The 15,029-nt window shown below is 37.8% G+C and overlaps 1 protein-coding gene across 7 annotated transcripts; it reads left to right on the forward strand.

Moving 5' to 3' along the window:
• Positions 1-957: 957 nt before the first annotated feature.
• On the forward strand, positions 958-12,944 carry LOC116252734 (U-box domain-containing protein 52-like). Of its 7 annotated transcripts, XM_050077486.1 has the most exons (12): positions 959-1,479; positions 1,645-1,729; positions 1,833-1,883; positions 2,467-2,789; positions 3,491-3,612; positions 4,080-4,201; positions 4,944-5,110; positions 9,062-9,393; positions 9,552-9,653; positions 9,781-10,209; positions 11,025-11,771; positions 12,279-12,944. In XM_050077486.1, the coding sequence occupies exons 4-12, from the start codon at positions 2,594-2,596 to the stop codon at positions 12,459-12,461; spliced, it is 2,400 nt and encodes a 799-aa protein (XP_049933443.1). In that variant the 5' UTR covers positions 959-1,479; positions 1,645-1,729; positions 1,833-1,883; positions 2,467-2,593; the 3' UTR covers positions 12,462-12,944. The 7 variants fall into 7 exon arrangements, with proteins under 7 accessions (XP_031483078.1, XP_049933443.1, XP_031483075.1 ...); XM_031627215.2 differs by lacking the exons at positions 1,645-1,729; positions 1,833-1,883 and having other exon boundaries at positions 2,549-2,789; XM_031627216.2 differs by lacking the exons at positions 1,645-1,729; positions 1,833-1,883 and having other exon boundaries at positions 2,587-2,789.
• Positions 12,945-15,029: the final 2,085 nt, after the last annotated feature.

Consider the following 15,029-nt stretch of genomic DNA (forward strand, 5'->3'; position numbering starts at 1 on the left):
CAGCGTGAAGCTCGTTACGACGAAAGCGACCCTTTGATTTTATCAGGCACTTGGTCGGTCGAGTGTTTAAGCAATTATAAGAAATGAGAACATGCTAGTACCCCTTTTTTTTTGTTTTTAATGACAACGAATTTTCTTTTCTAATTCAGGACAAGCCGCCTCCCTCGTGACTCGTCCGTCAAGTCTAATGAGGACAAAACTCGGCATTTGTAAACTTGGTAATAATAGAGTTGGAACGTGATTCATAGTCTTCAACTTCACACTTTTTTATTATTATTATTTCTTTGACTACCTACATGCAATTTGTCATTGCTTTAGAATTCTTTCAAAGACGCTCTACTCAATATTTGGTAGACTTCTTTTATTTAAAATCAAGCCACCCGGACGTGCATCATGCTTTATAAACATAAACGGCTGGGAAGGGTTCTGATCTTTTTGCATTACATACTAATGAATCTTTCCCATTTCGTCTACTAGAGAAAAAAACGTCAACCTAGTTTCATTTAATTACTTTTCAAAAATGTATGTCTCGTAACATTTATTAAACGTGTTTGGTTTCCATTCTACACGGAAAACATAATTGATTTAAAGTGGTAAATGAGGGAAGCATTTTAAATCAATTATATTTTCCATGTAGAATGGAAACCAAACACGTTTACTAAATGCTACGAGACATACATTTTTGGAAAGTAAAGAAAGAAATGGGACAAGAAGAGTTGGGAACAGGGTCTATCGCTACCATTCTACACCCGAACTCTCCGAGGGGGCGTTCAAACGTCCCCATATGGTCTCGACTTCACCGGGTGCTGCGGGACGGTTCTTGGAAGTTTTATTGTCATTAATAAAAAGAAAATTTTGTCACTTTTTTTTTTTGTCAAAGTAGTCAAATCTTTTACGGGAACGGCAGTTTCTTGGGGGTGTCCCGGTTTTGTTCCCTCACACAGAGCAAAAATTTGTGCGACCCTGGTGAAAAAGGAAGAATAATGTGATAAGACCATGGCAGGCGTCGATTATCGGTTCCTGGTCTTCTGCACCAATCATTCGGATTTCTTCTCCATGATCCGAATGAAGTCCAGTTTTGACATTTTGTGGGTGGCTTTGCAGCTTCTTGCCGCCTCCAAGAAGACAAATGTTACACGAAAAAAAAAAGAAGCAAGTCGCGCCAGAAGCTTTGACCCCAAGAAAAGCCCGGCAGACACAAGTCTCCTATGAGATGGAGGGGTCTCAATTGAAGAATTTTCTTGCTGTAAGGAAATGTGACGGCGGTTTGCCAGTTTCCATCTCATGTCAGAAGAAGAGAGAATATGGATTTGGCATCAAAATATGTTAGAGAAGCAGCAGAAGTGAATGATATTTGAAGGGGTTATTTTCGGTGGTTCAACTTCAACATTCTTGGCATTGTTGAGCACGTTAAAGGCGAAGCGATTCCTACTGGTTGCCTCCAAGATTGATACACCCCTGCTAAGGTTACTGCGCGTGGTATGTGGAGTTTCTTAACTCCAACTTGTGTTCTCTTCCATGTCATTGGTGATGAATAAAAAAAAGACTGCTAATCCCGTATTGGTTTCCTTTTGTTCGTTGATTATCTTGTCGTGTTAGTTAATCTTATGTTCGATTTGATGTCAAGGATTTTTGTTCTTTTAGCTTGAACTAGTTTTGGGTGCCTAAACTCTTCATCAGTTTCCAGTCTTGCTGTTTTAGCTTTTGGATGAATTGACTTGGGAAAATGGTACTTGTCATCTCCTTCTTAACCCTTTCCTTTTGTATCTTTTGGCTTTTCCCTTTGATGGGGCTTTTCTTTTTCTTTTCTTTTCCCTTTTTGTCTTTTCCAGATATGCCAAGGGAGGATTTGCCTTTGTTTTTTACAAAAGAATTAGCTGCAGGTGACTGGGATTGCATAGGAATTCAACTGGGTTTGAGGATTTTAGCCTGGAGCTCAGTTGACTTGGAATTGCACTGCTTCGTCTTCTTTCGCGTCCAGTTCTTTCATTTTTGAGACGTTTGGCTACTCTCTGTAAGCTTAAATCCGCCGTTTTAAGAACCAAAGTTATTTGTGGAAGGTTTGAACTGTGAGGGAGACGGTCAATGGCCTAAGAGTTAAATCGGAGTCGGTTTTTCCTTCCTTCTTTTGGTTATGTTGTCTTCTAAGCACGTTTATCTGGGTTTTTGTATCAGTCGAGACTAATTTTAGTACGTGACAGTGTAGCTTCATGTATTTGATATTTATCTACGGATTATTTTCTGGCGTTTGGATGATCTTCGCTTCTTCTTTCTATAATTCTTTTATTATAAAATGGCATTCCTGTCTTAGCTTATTCTGGGGTTGTCTATCTCTTCCAATTGTTTTTTCTCCTCCTCACCGAATGTCAAGAAGCATACGTCTCTTATGACCTTGTGTATTTTCTTACCTGCTTCCTTCCAAACGCCAGTGACATCATTCCTTTTTTTTTCTCTTTCCTTTTTCAGAAGTTTCATCAATGAGTGATTCTAAGCTGCCATTAACAACTTATGGAGGATGAATTCAATTTCTACTTCTTGGTTTTTTTAGAAATGAGATTGTCATCCTGATTGTTGGTGCCTTCCAAGGTGGGAAATGGACATTCATGAGAATGAGGAGGGCAATATGCTTGCATCACTGACCTCAGCATTAAGTATTGCTGTTGCTGTTAATGGAAGCAGGAACAGCAAGTGTGCCCTCAGTTGGGCACTGGAGAAGTTCATCCCCGAGGGAAGAACTTCTTTCAAGCTCTTGTTTGTGCGTCCAAAAATTACGGCAGTCCCTACAGCAAGTAAGCTCTTTATGTTTAAATATACTTTATTTGTAGTAAGTTTATGTCCTTTCTTGTATCTAATTTTTTATGCTAATTGCTAACTATGGGTAAATAAAGCACTTCTTTTCCCATTGATGAATTAAACAAAGCTAAGGGATTTGCACTCATATTCTCAAGCCATGTTTTTTAATCTATGCATGTAAATCTGGGAGTCTTTGTTCTAACTTCTCTCGCTCTCTCTCTCCCTCATTCTGGCTTATTGTACATAATCTGTGGATGGAATGTTGTCCTCCACTGACCTCATATGTGATCCTTCAAATTTGTATATGTTTATTGCATTGTTGGACATTTGTATTTGACCTAGTAATCAAACCCCTGCTTAAATTAACAGTAGACACCTAAGACCAAGGTAGAAGTCCAGAACTAGGCATGACTGTGACTTATCATCTGAATGGTCTTCATGTCAAAGCATGTTGAGCTTGGGTTTGAGGTGAATGTGTCTACCATTTTTTGCTTTTCCAAGGCCTGCAATCTAGAGTGCAAGTGAAGCATGGTCAATCTAATTAAATATGATGAGTCAACAACTGCTAGCATGATAGCATCCCTCCAGGGTAAGAATGCTGCTCTGCATTGATTCTATCCTTTGTTATACACTGCTTAATTGACACTAATTCCCATGACAAGCTAATGGTTATTCATAATGATATTTGTTCATGTAGTGGGAAACTTCATTCCTGTTTCTAATGTTCGAGAAGATATAGTTGCTGCATATAAAAAGGAAATAGAATGGGAGACAAGCTCAAAGCTTCATCCTTTCAAGCAAATGTGTGCTCAAAGACAGGTATTGCTTTCCTGTTCCTAGTTATGTCGTAACATGTTTGCTATGTAGCTTTCAGAAAATGAACTTTAGTTTTCAAGTCAAGTTCCAATCAACATCTTGGAGGCATCTAGGAAATGTCCCTTTTCCAGTCAACTCAGCCCATTGCAATATCCCTAGATGGCTACCTGTTTATGCAGCATATAGTCATTGACAACCTGTACATTGGATAACTCCGGCTAGATGCACTTGGACTGAATGCAGCTAAGATGGATTTCCTATTAATTTTTCTCTAGCAAGTTGTTTAGAGCCTGAAAATTTTCTTTGATATTCATGAGTCTAGTTTAAGCATACTTCTTTTTGCTAGCTGGCACTTCATGAAGATGACGATGGTAGCCATTGGTATTCTGGCATCCAAGATCTACTGCAGAACATTGTTTTATCATGTTATTTTTCCCTAGTAAGTGATAAAACTCTAATTGTATGCATAGGTAGCAGTAGAGATCAGTGTGCTTGAAGCAGAGGATGTAGCACAGGCAATATCAGAAGAAATTGCTAAATCTGAAATCCATGCACTTGTTATTGGATCATCATCTAGAAGCATAATTTCTAGGTATGTTTCTCTTTTTCCCCTTCTCCTTTGATGCACTTATATGCTTAACATCTAGCTGTGAAATGACCATGCTGGAAATTCATGTCAACATAATATCTGGCCATGTATGTATATCATAATTGACTTGTTTCTGTAGCATTATGCTTAAAAGATAGCATGACAAACAACTTGCCTTATAAAGAGTAATGGCTTCTTTGTTGCATGCAAATTAATAAAGTTCTAAAATTTTTTAGCCTGACAGTATGACATACCAAGGAACATGGTGGTTATCTTCACAATCTTATTAGTGACATGAAATTGTGATGAGTGCTTTGATTCCCTTTTTCTTACTTTATCATAACGTTTTTGTGGTGTATATTTTGTGTAAACTGTCAAGTGAACTCATGCTTCTGTAATCTGCTAATATATGTCTTTTAGAGATGAATGTCAGTAGTTTCAAACTTTCAAGGTATGAGCCTAACTAACCTTGTGGCTTCAAGAATGCAGGAGGCTGTGAGGCCCGACTCAATAAAAAAAAATCAACAAATAATTTCTTATTATTTACTGAATTCTTGCTGTTGAAAATATTAGTGGTGTCATCATTCATCAGTAAATGTGAAAAATGCATGTGACTTTTGAAATATGTTAGATCATTTAGTTATTATGAAAAGTTACATTGATCATCGACTGTCTAATTGCTATTTTAGACATTTGAAATGTGTTATTCCTGTTTATGTATTTTTCCCTAACTTTGCTTTCTTAGGAAATTTGGACGACATGATGTGTCCAAAAGAATCTCTGGCTGTATTCCAAACTTTTGTACCGTCTATGTTATTTCAAAAGGTAAACTATTGCACATCCATCCAGCAAATTCGGGGAAGAACAAGAGCTCAGTAGAACTGAAGAATGATGGTTTCAGCACAAAGACAGGTATGCGGTTTGCGTAAAACAGTTCACAACTCTATTAACTTTAACTAACCTAACTGCTTAAGGTTCTACTTTTACCTCATATTGTCATGTCACTAACTCATGGTACACTTAAGGGATGCGATGTTGTGTTATAAGCAGAAGGTTGGAAAGCCTGCAAGCTACAGGCAGCCTAGCCCACTTGGACCAGTCATAAACTGATTGATTAACATGTTGGATCTGCTATGTAGAACTCCACAGAATTATTTTATAGAAAATCCCTTTTAATGATGGTGATAGAGCTGGATGTGTAAAAACGCCTTCAATATTGACAAGAATCAAGTCAAAATATGACTTGACTAACTCACATTTACCCTTATAGAATGAAAATAGTTGCACAAAGGCAGAAAAAAACACTTGAAGAGCCAGACGAACACCCACAGATGCACTATGGCACAGCCATGTAGCAAAGCGTAGCCATGAATGGGGTGAAAGTGAAACCCCTCCATGTATACAGCTCAACTTGCAACAGAGATAGCCGACGGCTAGCTCAGTCTTGTCAAAAGTCAAAATTAATGAGAACTGAGCAGCCAAAAAAGAAAAAAAGAAATGCAATAATCACAAGAAACATGAATTACATAATCAACTGATATGCAATACATACTGCCTTATATACACATGCTAGCTATACATATAATACATGAATATATTCATGTACTCAGTTAAAAGAATGTGCATACTTACACTATTTTTAACACCCTCAGACTTGTGGTGTCACACGAAAGTTTGCTCAAAAGTAGAAGAGGACAAGACTTGGTAAAAGAGGTCCTCCAACTGAGACTTGGAAGTAACATATGCTAGATTAATATTCTTCCTTAGATCTTCCTCATGAACATGGTGGTAGTCCATCACAGTGTTTGGTACACTTATGAAAGGTATGATTGTTGGCAATGCATATTGTTCTCTTATTATTGCAGTCACACCATAACTTCATGAGTTGCTGACCAGTGGTTAGAGGTTCTCACTCTAATCCTTCCGGAAGTATGAACCAAACAAACTTGAAGACAAACTTCATAAACTGTGAAAAAAGTTGTTTCATAATAAAAGATAACTTTAAAAGTAAGAAGGTAAAATGTTAAAATAAATTTTGTGAAATTGTGAAATCCAGTGACTTGGGATTCAACCCATCCATTATTGGCTCGTGACATGACAGGTCAACTTGGTCACTTGGGTTAAATTTTGTGAACTATTTTTTTTGAAAGAAATGCGATGTAAGAACTTGTCATTTAAACATAAACAAATTGTAGGGCGACCTGATTACTTGTATAATTCGGAAATAACTTAAATCAGCATCAAGTCAAAGTCATGGTTAAGTTATATTTACACATAATAGCCAGAAATTCCTTATTAAGCTTCTTTATATTTGCATACTTCAATATAATCGAGTACCACATATCCATATGTCAATTGAAACAAACACTCAACAAAAACAAGCATTAAGGTCAAGATAATATCTATCACCAAATTTTGGGCAAGTGGAATTTTGGGCCAGTCTTTCTGAGTTTTGGATAAAACCAAGTCTCCTTATTGGGTTGTCTTGATAGGGGCCGAATCGGGCAAGTCAGCAAGTTGACTTGGTGAATCTTAAACATTGATAAAAATCATTGTATTTGCACTAAATTGATTTGTTTTGTATTATGAAAAATTATAAAGAATGCGAAACAGAAGCTTTGCAAAATATGTCCAACAAAAACACGAGCAATGATCAACAAGATAAGGTGGCAAGATATTCCCCTTTTTGAGATAATAGTTGCGGGAGTCCATGCATTTGAGTCCAAGTCAAATGGTTTCCTTTATATGTGATTTTTTATTTTTAAATAGCATGCGCTTGTCCAACAATGCAGTCTTTATAATAAAATTTCTCATTGTATAAGTTTTTAAACAAAAGAATTGAATACATTTTTGTTTACATTTGGATGGCCAAATATTTGATGCCAAACATCTTGGATTCTTTTCACAAATAAGATAACAGGAATGATGTTTCAATGACATAAAGCAAATCTATAACTTATTAGTTTTTTGTTCTTGTCAAATCAACTTCCCAAACAGGCGTCCTGCATGGGATGATCTTTTGATGAAAGACAGAGAAGAGATTCAAGATTATTTCTGGAATACATCTATCTTTTGGAACAGGAATACTAATCCTTTTGAACTTGTAGACCTTTTGATGCTCTTAATATAAAGAGAGGAGCGTTAAAAAATGAAAGAAGAGATACCATTGATTTGTTCAAACTCGGGCCTAAGTTAATTAAGAAAGTTAAAGAAATGCTCTTTTTGAAGTTGCTTTTGTCTCACCTTCATTGCATTTTCTTGTCACTTGGGTTCAATATGACTAACTCATACCAAATAGCTGATATTTTGGGTTAAAATAATTTCTTACACTTATGCTCGTCTGCTTAAACTGAAGTGCCTTTTGTTGAACCAGAAAAATTGTGAGACATATCTCTTGAGGCACATATCCTCTTGAGGTAGTTTTGTTTCTCATTCGCTTAAATTTAAAAGATTTGCATTAATTCTTCCATCAACAGTTTTAAATATCCAAGAATGTACTGTCACTGTTCTTCATTTCTCATTCTTCATGCTTCTTTCAAGGCTTTGTCTTTCTCATCATGACTAATAATCTTGATTTCTCAATCTTCTATTTTGGTAAGCTTGGGTTTGGGTTCTGCAATTGTTCCCCATGATGTGGACTCCAATTTGCAGAATCACAGACACAAGATTAAATTTCCCAAGCCATTAACTTTGTAACTGATGGAATATGATGCTTTACCACTACCAGCCATGTGATTTTTTAATATGCTAACTTGATGAAGATCTTTGGAATGAGAAAATAAAGATCTACTTTTCATGCTTCTTTTAAGAAGCCTTAACCTCTCTTTTTTTCATTTGAGAAAGAAATCAAGAACCAGATTGGCTCTGATACCATGTAGACTTAAACTTCAACAAAAATTAAACAAAAGAGGACTTTATTGACTTGCGAATGTTTGCACGAGAATCAATATAACTATATCTGAATAAGGGTACCAAATATTAAATAAGCCTAGAGCATCGGGCCCGGGTACCTGACGGTCAGTCCGGGCCGGCCCGATTTAATTTTTATATTATTTTTATTTAATAATGATATATATATTTTATTATTAAAAATATATTTTAGATTTAAAATTTTTTATTTTACATTTAAAAAATATTTTTTAATTTAACTGGGCCGGGTCCAGGCTCGATTGTCGGGTATCAAGCTTGGCCCGGACTCGATTTTCGGGTGTCATGCGTTTATTAGATATAGAATCTAAAAGTATTGAGGCATTACGTGCCATTTACCATGTGGCAATAAGAAACCTGGCATAATCACACTAAACTAAATTTTGTAAATTTTGATCCAATCATCTTCTTTTGCAATTCCATACTATTGCTATTTTCTAATCTGGAATACAAGTCATCTCCGATAAGGGTCACAGTGATATCCATAAATGCAGTATGGCAGAAGTTCATAAAAAGTTAAGCAGGTCAACTCTCAGCAAAGTATAGCCATGAATGGGGTTAATCTCCTCAATATATACAGCTCAACTAGCAACTAAGTTAACACCCATGTACACAATTAGTGTGTATATGCGTGTGCGTGTGTTTTAGAGAATATAATTATGTTTACATGATTTTTACATTGAGATCCCAGTTAAATCTTGAGTTGTACTCAGCCTAGTTTATATAAAGACATCTGGCTCCAAGTGGCACTTACATCTATGATCTCACAAATCACAAGCTTATTGGATGAACATGAGTTTATACAATTCTTCTTCATTTAGTTCACCAAATGTCCAGCTGCGAATAATCTATTCACTAGCTTCCACACTAAATGCATACAGTAACAGTAGCTGGAGATACTGATTGTAGTAGACTAATCAGTGATCATCATTGCAGAATGGAGTGGTGCGGGCTTGTCTTGTGAGGACTTGTCTTGTGAGGATCTGGCATCATATTCTCCTTCTCTTTTGGATCAGTGTGATCGGACTTTTTCAACATTAAACTGCATTGTTGCCAACAGAAAGCTATGTTCAGTCGATGTTGACCACTCCAGGGGTCCATCACTGGTCAACAGTGAGGGTTTTATTTCCTCCAGTTCTGGACATGCAGACTTAAGTTGTCATGTTGGAACCTCAGCTAGTGAGAGCTTCCTTACAGAGAGTGAGTCTTGGATTTTTGATCAGACATCTGAATCAGATGGTCAAACAGATGTGTCCTCTACTGCACAGGTGAGACATGTATCATGATGTGTATTGTGACACCAGCTTGTGCTTGGGTAGGTAAATTTATATTCTCGGTTTGCTTAGAAGTCAATTGAAGAATCTGGCCATTTGGGTGTACCGTTTTTCTGCTTATGTATGTTCTTTATGTCTGCATGATTTGGCAGTTGGATCTTAATCTTGAGTTAGAGAAACTGAGAATTGAGCTCCGTCATGCCCAAAGTTTGTTTTCTGTGGCTCAAGAGGAGGTAGCAGATGCTTCTCAGAAGGTAATATTCTGTTATGACTGTAAATTTTTCATTTCAAGTCTTACTTGATATAACAGCACATAGAAACACAATAAGGTGTGACATAATATATATAAATCGTCTTCTTGCTTCCTTTTGTCTTAATTAGGTGACCGATCTTCACATTCACAAGATGAACGAAGCAAATAAGTTCAAAGAGATAAGATATCAGGAAAAAATAGCAATAGAAAATGCACTATGTGAGAGGAAGAAGCGTGAAGCTGCTGAAGCAGAGGCTAAATTTGCAAAGCAAAGTGCAAAGAATGAGCTATTGTGGAGAAGAGCAGCTGAGATTGTGGCTGCTAATGAAATGAAACAGAAGCATGTGCTGGAAAAGACCCTCGAGAAAGTGGATCAGACATACAAGAAATTTTCATGGAAAGAGATAGTATCTGCTAGCTCTTCATTCTCTGATTCAATTCGAATTGGATCAGGCGCATATGGAACTGTATACAAGTGCAAATTTCATCATACCACGGCAGCTGTTAAGGTCCTTCAATTAGATGAAGGACACAAGACCAAGCAATTCCAGCGAGAGGTATTAACTTCTTAAAGGTGCTAGAGCAAGACATCCATGGATGAGGTAGCAAGTTAGCAAACACTTGCAACCAGCTCAGTTTCAATCTGATGTGGCTTGCATGAAACCAGAGGGCAGGCTTTGCAAGAGGATCTTGTGCCTGCTTTCTGAAACCAGAATATAAAAAGCTGAATTGGAGCCATCTGGTTCTCACGTTGGATTATTAGCTAGGTATACGGGTGTCAGAATACATGTAATTTGGCTGATAGTTCCTAAGAAATATGTTTATTGTCTTTGAAAAACAAAAACTTTTTGGATTATAGAGGTCAATAAATGAAAGTGTTCATGATAAATAGTTGAAATTTGAGACTGAAAGTATATATTTCTTAAGTGTAGCCTATCAAGTAAAATAAGGCTGGCCATAAACTCATATTTAGATAAAATGGCTTTGTCCTCCGATTGGGAAGATCAAGGTTAAACTTCAGCATGTCATAGAGGATTTGCACTTGAGCTTGAAAATCCCAACTATGAAATTTGGTTTATGTCTGAAAGAAATTTTAATGGATACTAGTAATCTAATGAAACGCTAATTTTTTCTGATGAACCTTATTTTGTTATGTCGTGATAATATTATTGTTCTTGTTTGGTGGTTACAGCGACATCTCAATTGTGGAAAATCATGCCATAGTAGTCAATAATTATGCCTTATCATGTAGGCCAGGTTATCTTGCTTGAAGTTTTGAATAAAATAGCAGGACTGACATTTTATTTAATTTGCTTATGGATGGTACTGTATCGTCCAAAGTAATGGGCTTTCTTACCTTTTTGCTTTTCAGCTTGAGATTTTGAGCAGAATCCGCCATCCCCATTTGTTGCTGCTTCTTGGTGCATGCCCTGAACATGGTTGTTTGGTTTATGAGTACATGGAAAATGGTAGTTTGGATGACAGGTTGTTCAGAAAGAACAATACACCACCACTCTGTTGGTCCGATCGCTTCCGAATAGCTTGGGAGATAGCTTCAGCGCTGCTTTTTCTGCACACCTCAAAGCCAAAGCCGATAGTCCATCGTGATCTGAAACCTGCAAATATCTTGCTTGACCATAATTTTGTAAGCAAGATTGGTGATGTTGGTCTTTGTACTTTACTACCTACGGATCATGCTACTACGGTATTCAACAACACAGCTCTTGCTGGCACATTATGTTATATTGATCCTGAGTATCAAAGGACTGGCTTAGTGTCTCCAAAGTCAGACATATATGCATTTGGTATGATCATCCTGCAACTGCTGACTGCTAAACCTCCAATGGCTCTTGCCCACTTGGTAGAAACAGCATTACTGGAAGGTAAACTCCAAGAGATCTTGGATGGTTCAGCCGGTGAATGGCCTCTTAAAGAAACACAAGAATTAGCAGCTTTGGGTTTGAGCTGTGTGGAGTTAAGGCGCTCTGATAGGTCAGATCTAAAGGATGATATTCTCCCAATTCTTGAGAGATTAAAGGACATACCAAAATTTGTACAGGATTCTATGGGTGAAATCCAAAAATCATCTCCAAGCCACTTCCTTTGCCCAATACTTAAGGTTAGTCACTTCCATTTGCAGTCAGCACTTTCCTGTTTGTATGTTTTAAGTTCTGGGCTTGAAATTGATAGATGGATCATGTGACTTCCTGGATTCAAATTAATAGATGGGATTCAAATATGCAACCATGTGGTGCCTTAAGTCTAAATGTCTTCTGTTCCAGCTAGTGGTTTCCAATATTTGCTGTATTAAGGACCCTGTTAAAATTCCTGTTGTTAACATTTCTAAGCTTTCTGTCAATTATCTTAATAATTTTTTTCTGCTTTTCGAGTTCCTTTTTTTCCTTCAGAATTTTTTCTACATTTGGGTACTAAGAAAGTTAGAAACAAGTAAGATGTCTTGGCACGGGGCGATATCAGAAAAGACAACATAATGTCTCATTTTATAGCTGTTGACTCCAGGATTTCGTTGTCCATCTTACCTGTATAGCTGTATTGATCCAACCGTGAACTCTGGCTCTAAGAAGAATTCTCGTTTTGCTAACTCGGTGAAGTTGAATTGATGCAGGAAGTGATGCAAGACCCTTGTATTGCAGCAGATGGCTATACGTATGAGCGAAGAGCGATAGAAAGATGGCTGAGAACTAATGATAAGTCACCAATGTCTAATCTACCATTTCCCAGTAAAGCCCTTCTCCCTAATTACACTCTTCTGGCAGCAATTGCCGAGTGGAGATCCAAGAATCCGTGAGTCTCACTATATGCTTTAGTGGCTTGCTTCTTTTCCTGCTGTTATTGAGCGGAGATCGTGGTTTTCTGCTGCGACTGTCTGCAAGGATCTCAACAACTCGAAGATGTGCTGGTTTCCTTTTCAAATGTTGGTAGCTTTCTTAGAATTAGGAGGGCCATGATCGTTTTCAGCTTTCAGACCTGCCAGTAAGTGAAGAGGAAAAGTTGGGTGTGTCATCACTTCAGCCTATTCTTCGATCCATCTCCATGTAAATCCCTGTTCCTGTTGACTCAGGTTGAGTCTCATGTATCTCTCATCCAATCATTAATTATTTTTAAGGTTTCTTTTTCTTCTTTGAAGGTCGGGTAGCATGGGTTGTATATGTAATATACTGGGGTCTCAGCGTTCTTTGGTCGTGTAAATTGTTGTCGCTAACTTATGTAAAGTTAATGAAGTTAAATCTTAGTTGAAAACTGACGAACCAACTTCACCATTCCTTTTCAACATTCTTCTCTCTTCACCTTCAGAGTGACGAAAAAGTTGGTGTATGGCAATTATGCACTTCTGCGCGTACGCACCACACCTGATACGCATAAAAAAGATCAGTGGTTTCTTTCGTTCGTAATTGACAGGACTTGTAGATCCCCGTCTGAAGCCGAGTTAGTAATTTTTATAGTGGTCCATGCATAGGCGGAGCCCCAAAACTTTAAACTTTTTATGAGGAGGGTCTAATTGTAGTTTCAAAATTTTAACAAGGGTCGAATTGTAGTTTCAAAAAGTAAGTTCTAAGATGAGATCAAGTTCCAATAAAGATGTGAGGCTATTAAATGAAAACGTCAAATCCATACATAAAAGATTCCAAATCTGGATTTCCAATCACAAAATCCAACTCAACTCAGTCTAATTTCGTAAAGGCTGGATGCCAAACTGCTCACATCCCAATGAGATCCAATTGAGATGCAAACATAACCAGGCGGCCGTGGATATCCGAATCCAGATCCAGAAAATTGGCAATGTTGTTGGGGGTGGGGCCAATGAGTGTATTGTTGATATTGGGTGTCAAGAAGACAAAGGGAATCAGGTTAAGTACTGTGGTGGGGTGCAGGACACTGATGGTGCACTGCATTTATAAAAAAAAAAAAAAAAAAGTGTGAAAGGGAGACAAGGAGACAGAAGGAGGATGGTCCATGAGATGAGCACATAATGTAATGATGGTTGAAGATACCTTTGGAGATAATGCCACCAAACCATCCCTTGGTGGTCCTCATTGGAAGTTCAAGAAATCTAGACAACAAGGGTTGCAATCATCATTCCCATAATGTTTGGTATCTTCATGTCTCTCCCTTTTATTAATCTCCCCCTTCTTCCACATCAACAAATTCATAAAATATTAAACCATCGGCCCCCTCTTGGTGCGCTGCGACCTCATCGAAAAACAAACAAACAGAATGAGAATAAGCCATGCCTTGGCTACCAATGGATAGATTTTCTCCGGCCGGCAACCTTATCAAGATCAAGATATCTAGTGATGATGCGTAACAACATCTCAAACAACAAAATGCATGGCAGAGCTAAAACTTAATCTAAGGTCTTCAATTTGTACACAAACTCCCAGACTAGATTAGATACAAGGCGATCTAAATCTAAGAATCAGGAGATCAAGCTTCAGCCTGAAGATTTTGAAATCAAATTAGTTCTGAGAAAATGAATCAAAAAACACTTGGTTGCATGAATCTTCTCTTCGTGTTAGAAAAGTGGAAAGAAGAAGAGGTGAAGAGAAGGAATCAGCATGTTGCACTTTTAGAGAGTTGTTGCGTCCCATACTCACGTAAGGTGGAGACGTGGACACGTTTCTGTGTTGCACGCGACGCTTAGATAATATACATACGATTTCCCACAAAATAAAATAGAGGGGGGGGGGGGGGGAATATAACTGCCATATCTTCAAGCAATCATGGACAACTAGATGTGCATTTTTTTTTTTTTTTATCTAGTGACGCTATCACATGATTCTGCCGCAAAAGCGCATTCCTTTTTTTCTGGGCACACCAGCATAAATGGGATGGATACATTCATAGACTGTGGCTCAATTAACTAACTTCCATCCATACTAAAGTAAAGCCTGATACCATCACCAACCAACGAATTTGAGAAATCGACAGCTGCAATTGATCATCCATCCCGATACGATGAACGCGAGCAAACACTTGTCGGCATCACATTCACATGATGCGCGATCGATCGAACACGTGTCGTCGCCTGAGCTCTGAAATAAACAAATAAAAAATAGAAAAAAAAAATCAAAAATTAGCTGTGAAATTATGGGCGTGCCAACAGCCACCCCAAAAATCATTGGAATTTTATCGGATCCGCTTTTTTATTTATTGGGGGTTTGCATCATTGACGTTAGAGAGTTGAATTGATAAGTACAAGTTGCAAAAGGAGTTCACATGGGCAGTGGGGGGTCGGTCACGTGGGACGCAGCATCCCCCGCACGTGCGCCACAACTGCGTCCGGGCCCCGCCCGTGCGACAACCAATAATTTGAGGGGACGACCTCAATAATTCTCTTCTTCCTCTCGGTCAAACG

Source organism: Nymphaea colorata, chromosome 4, assembly GCF_008831285.2.
Source record: "Nymphaea colorata isolate Beijing-Zhang1983 chromosome 4, ASM883128v2, whole genome shotgun sequence".
Classification (NCBI taxonomy): domain Eukaryota; kingdom Viridiplantae; phylum Streptophyta; class Magnoliopsida; order Nymphaeales; family Nymphaeaceae; genus Nymphaea; species Nymphaea colorata.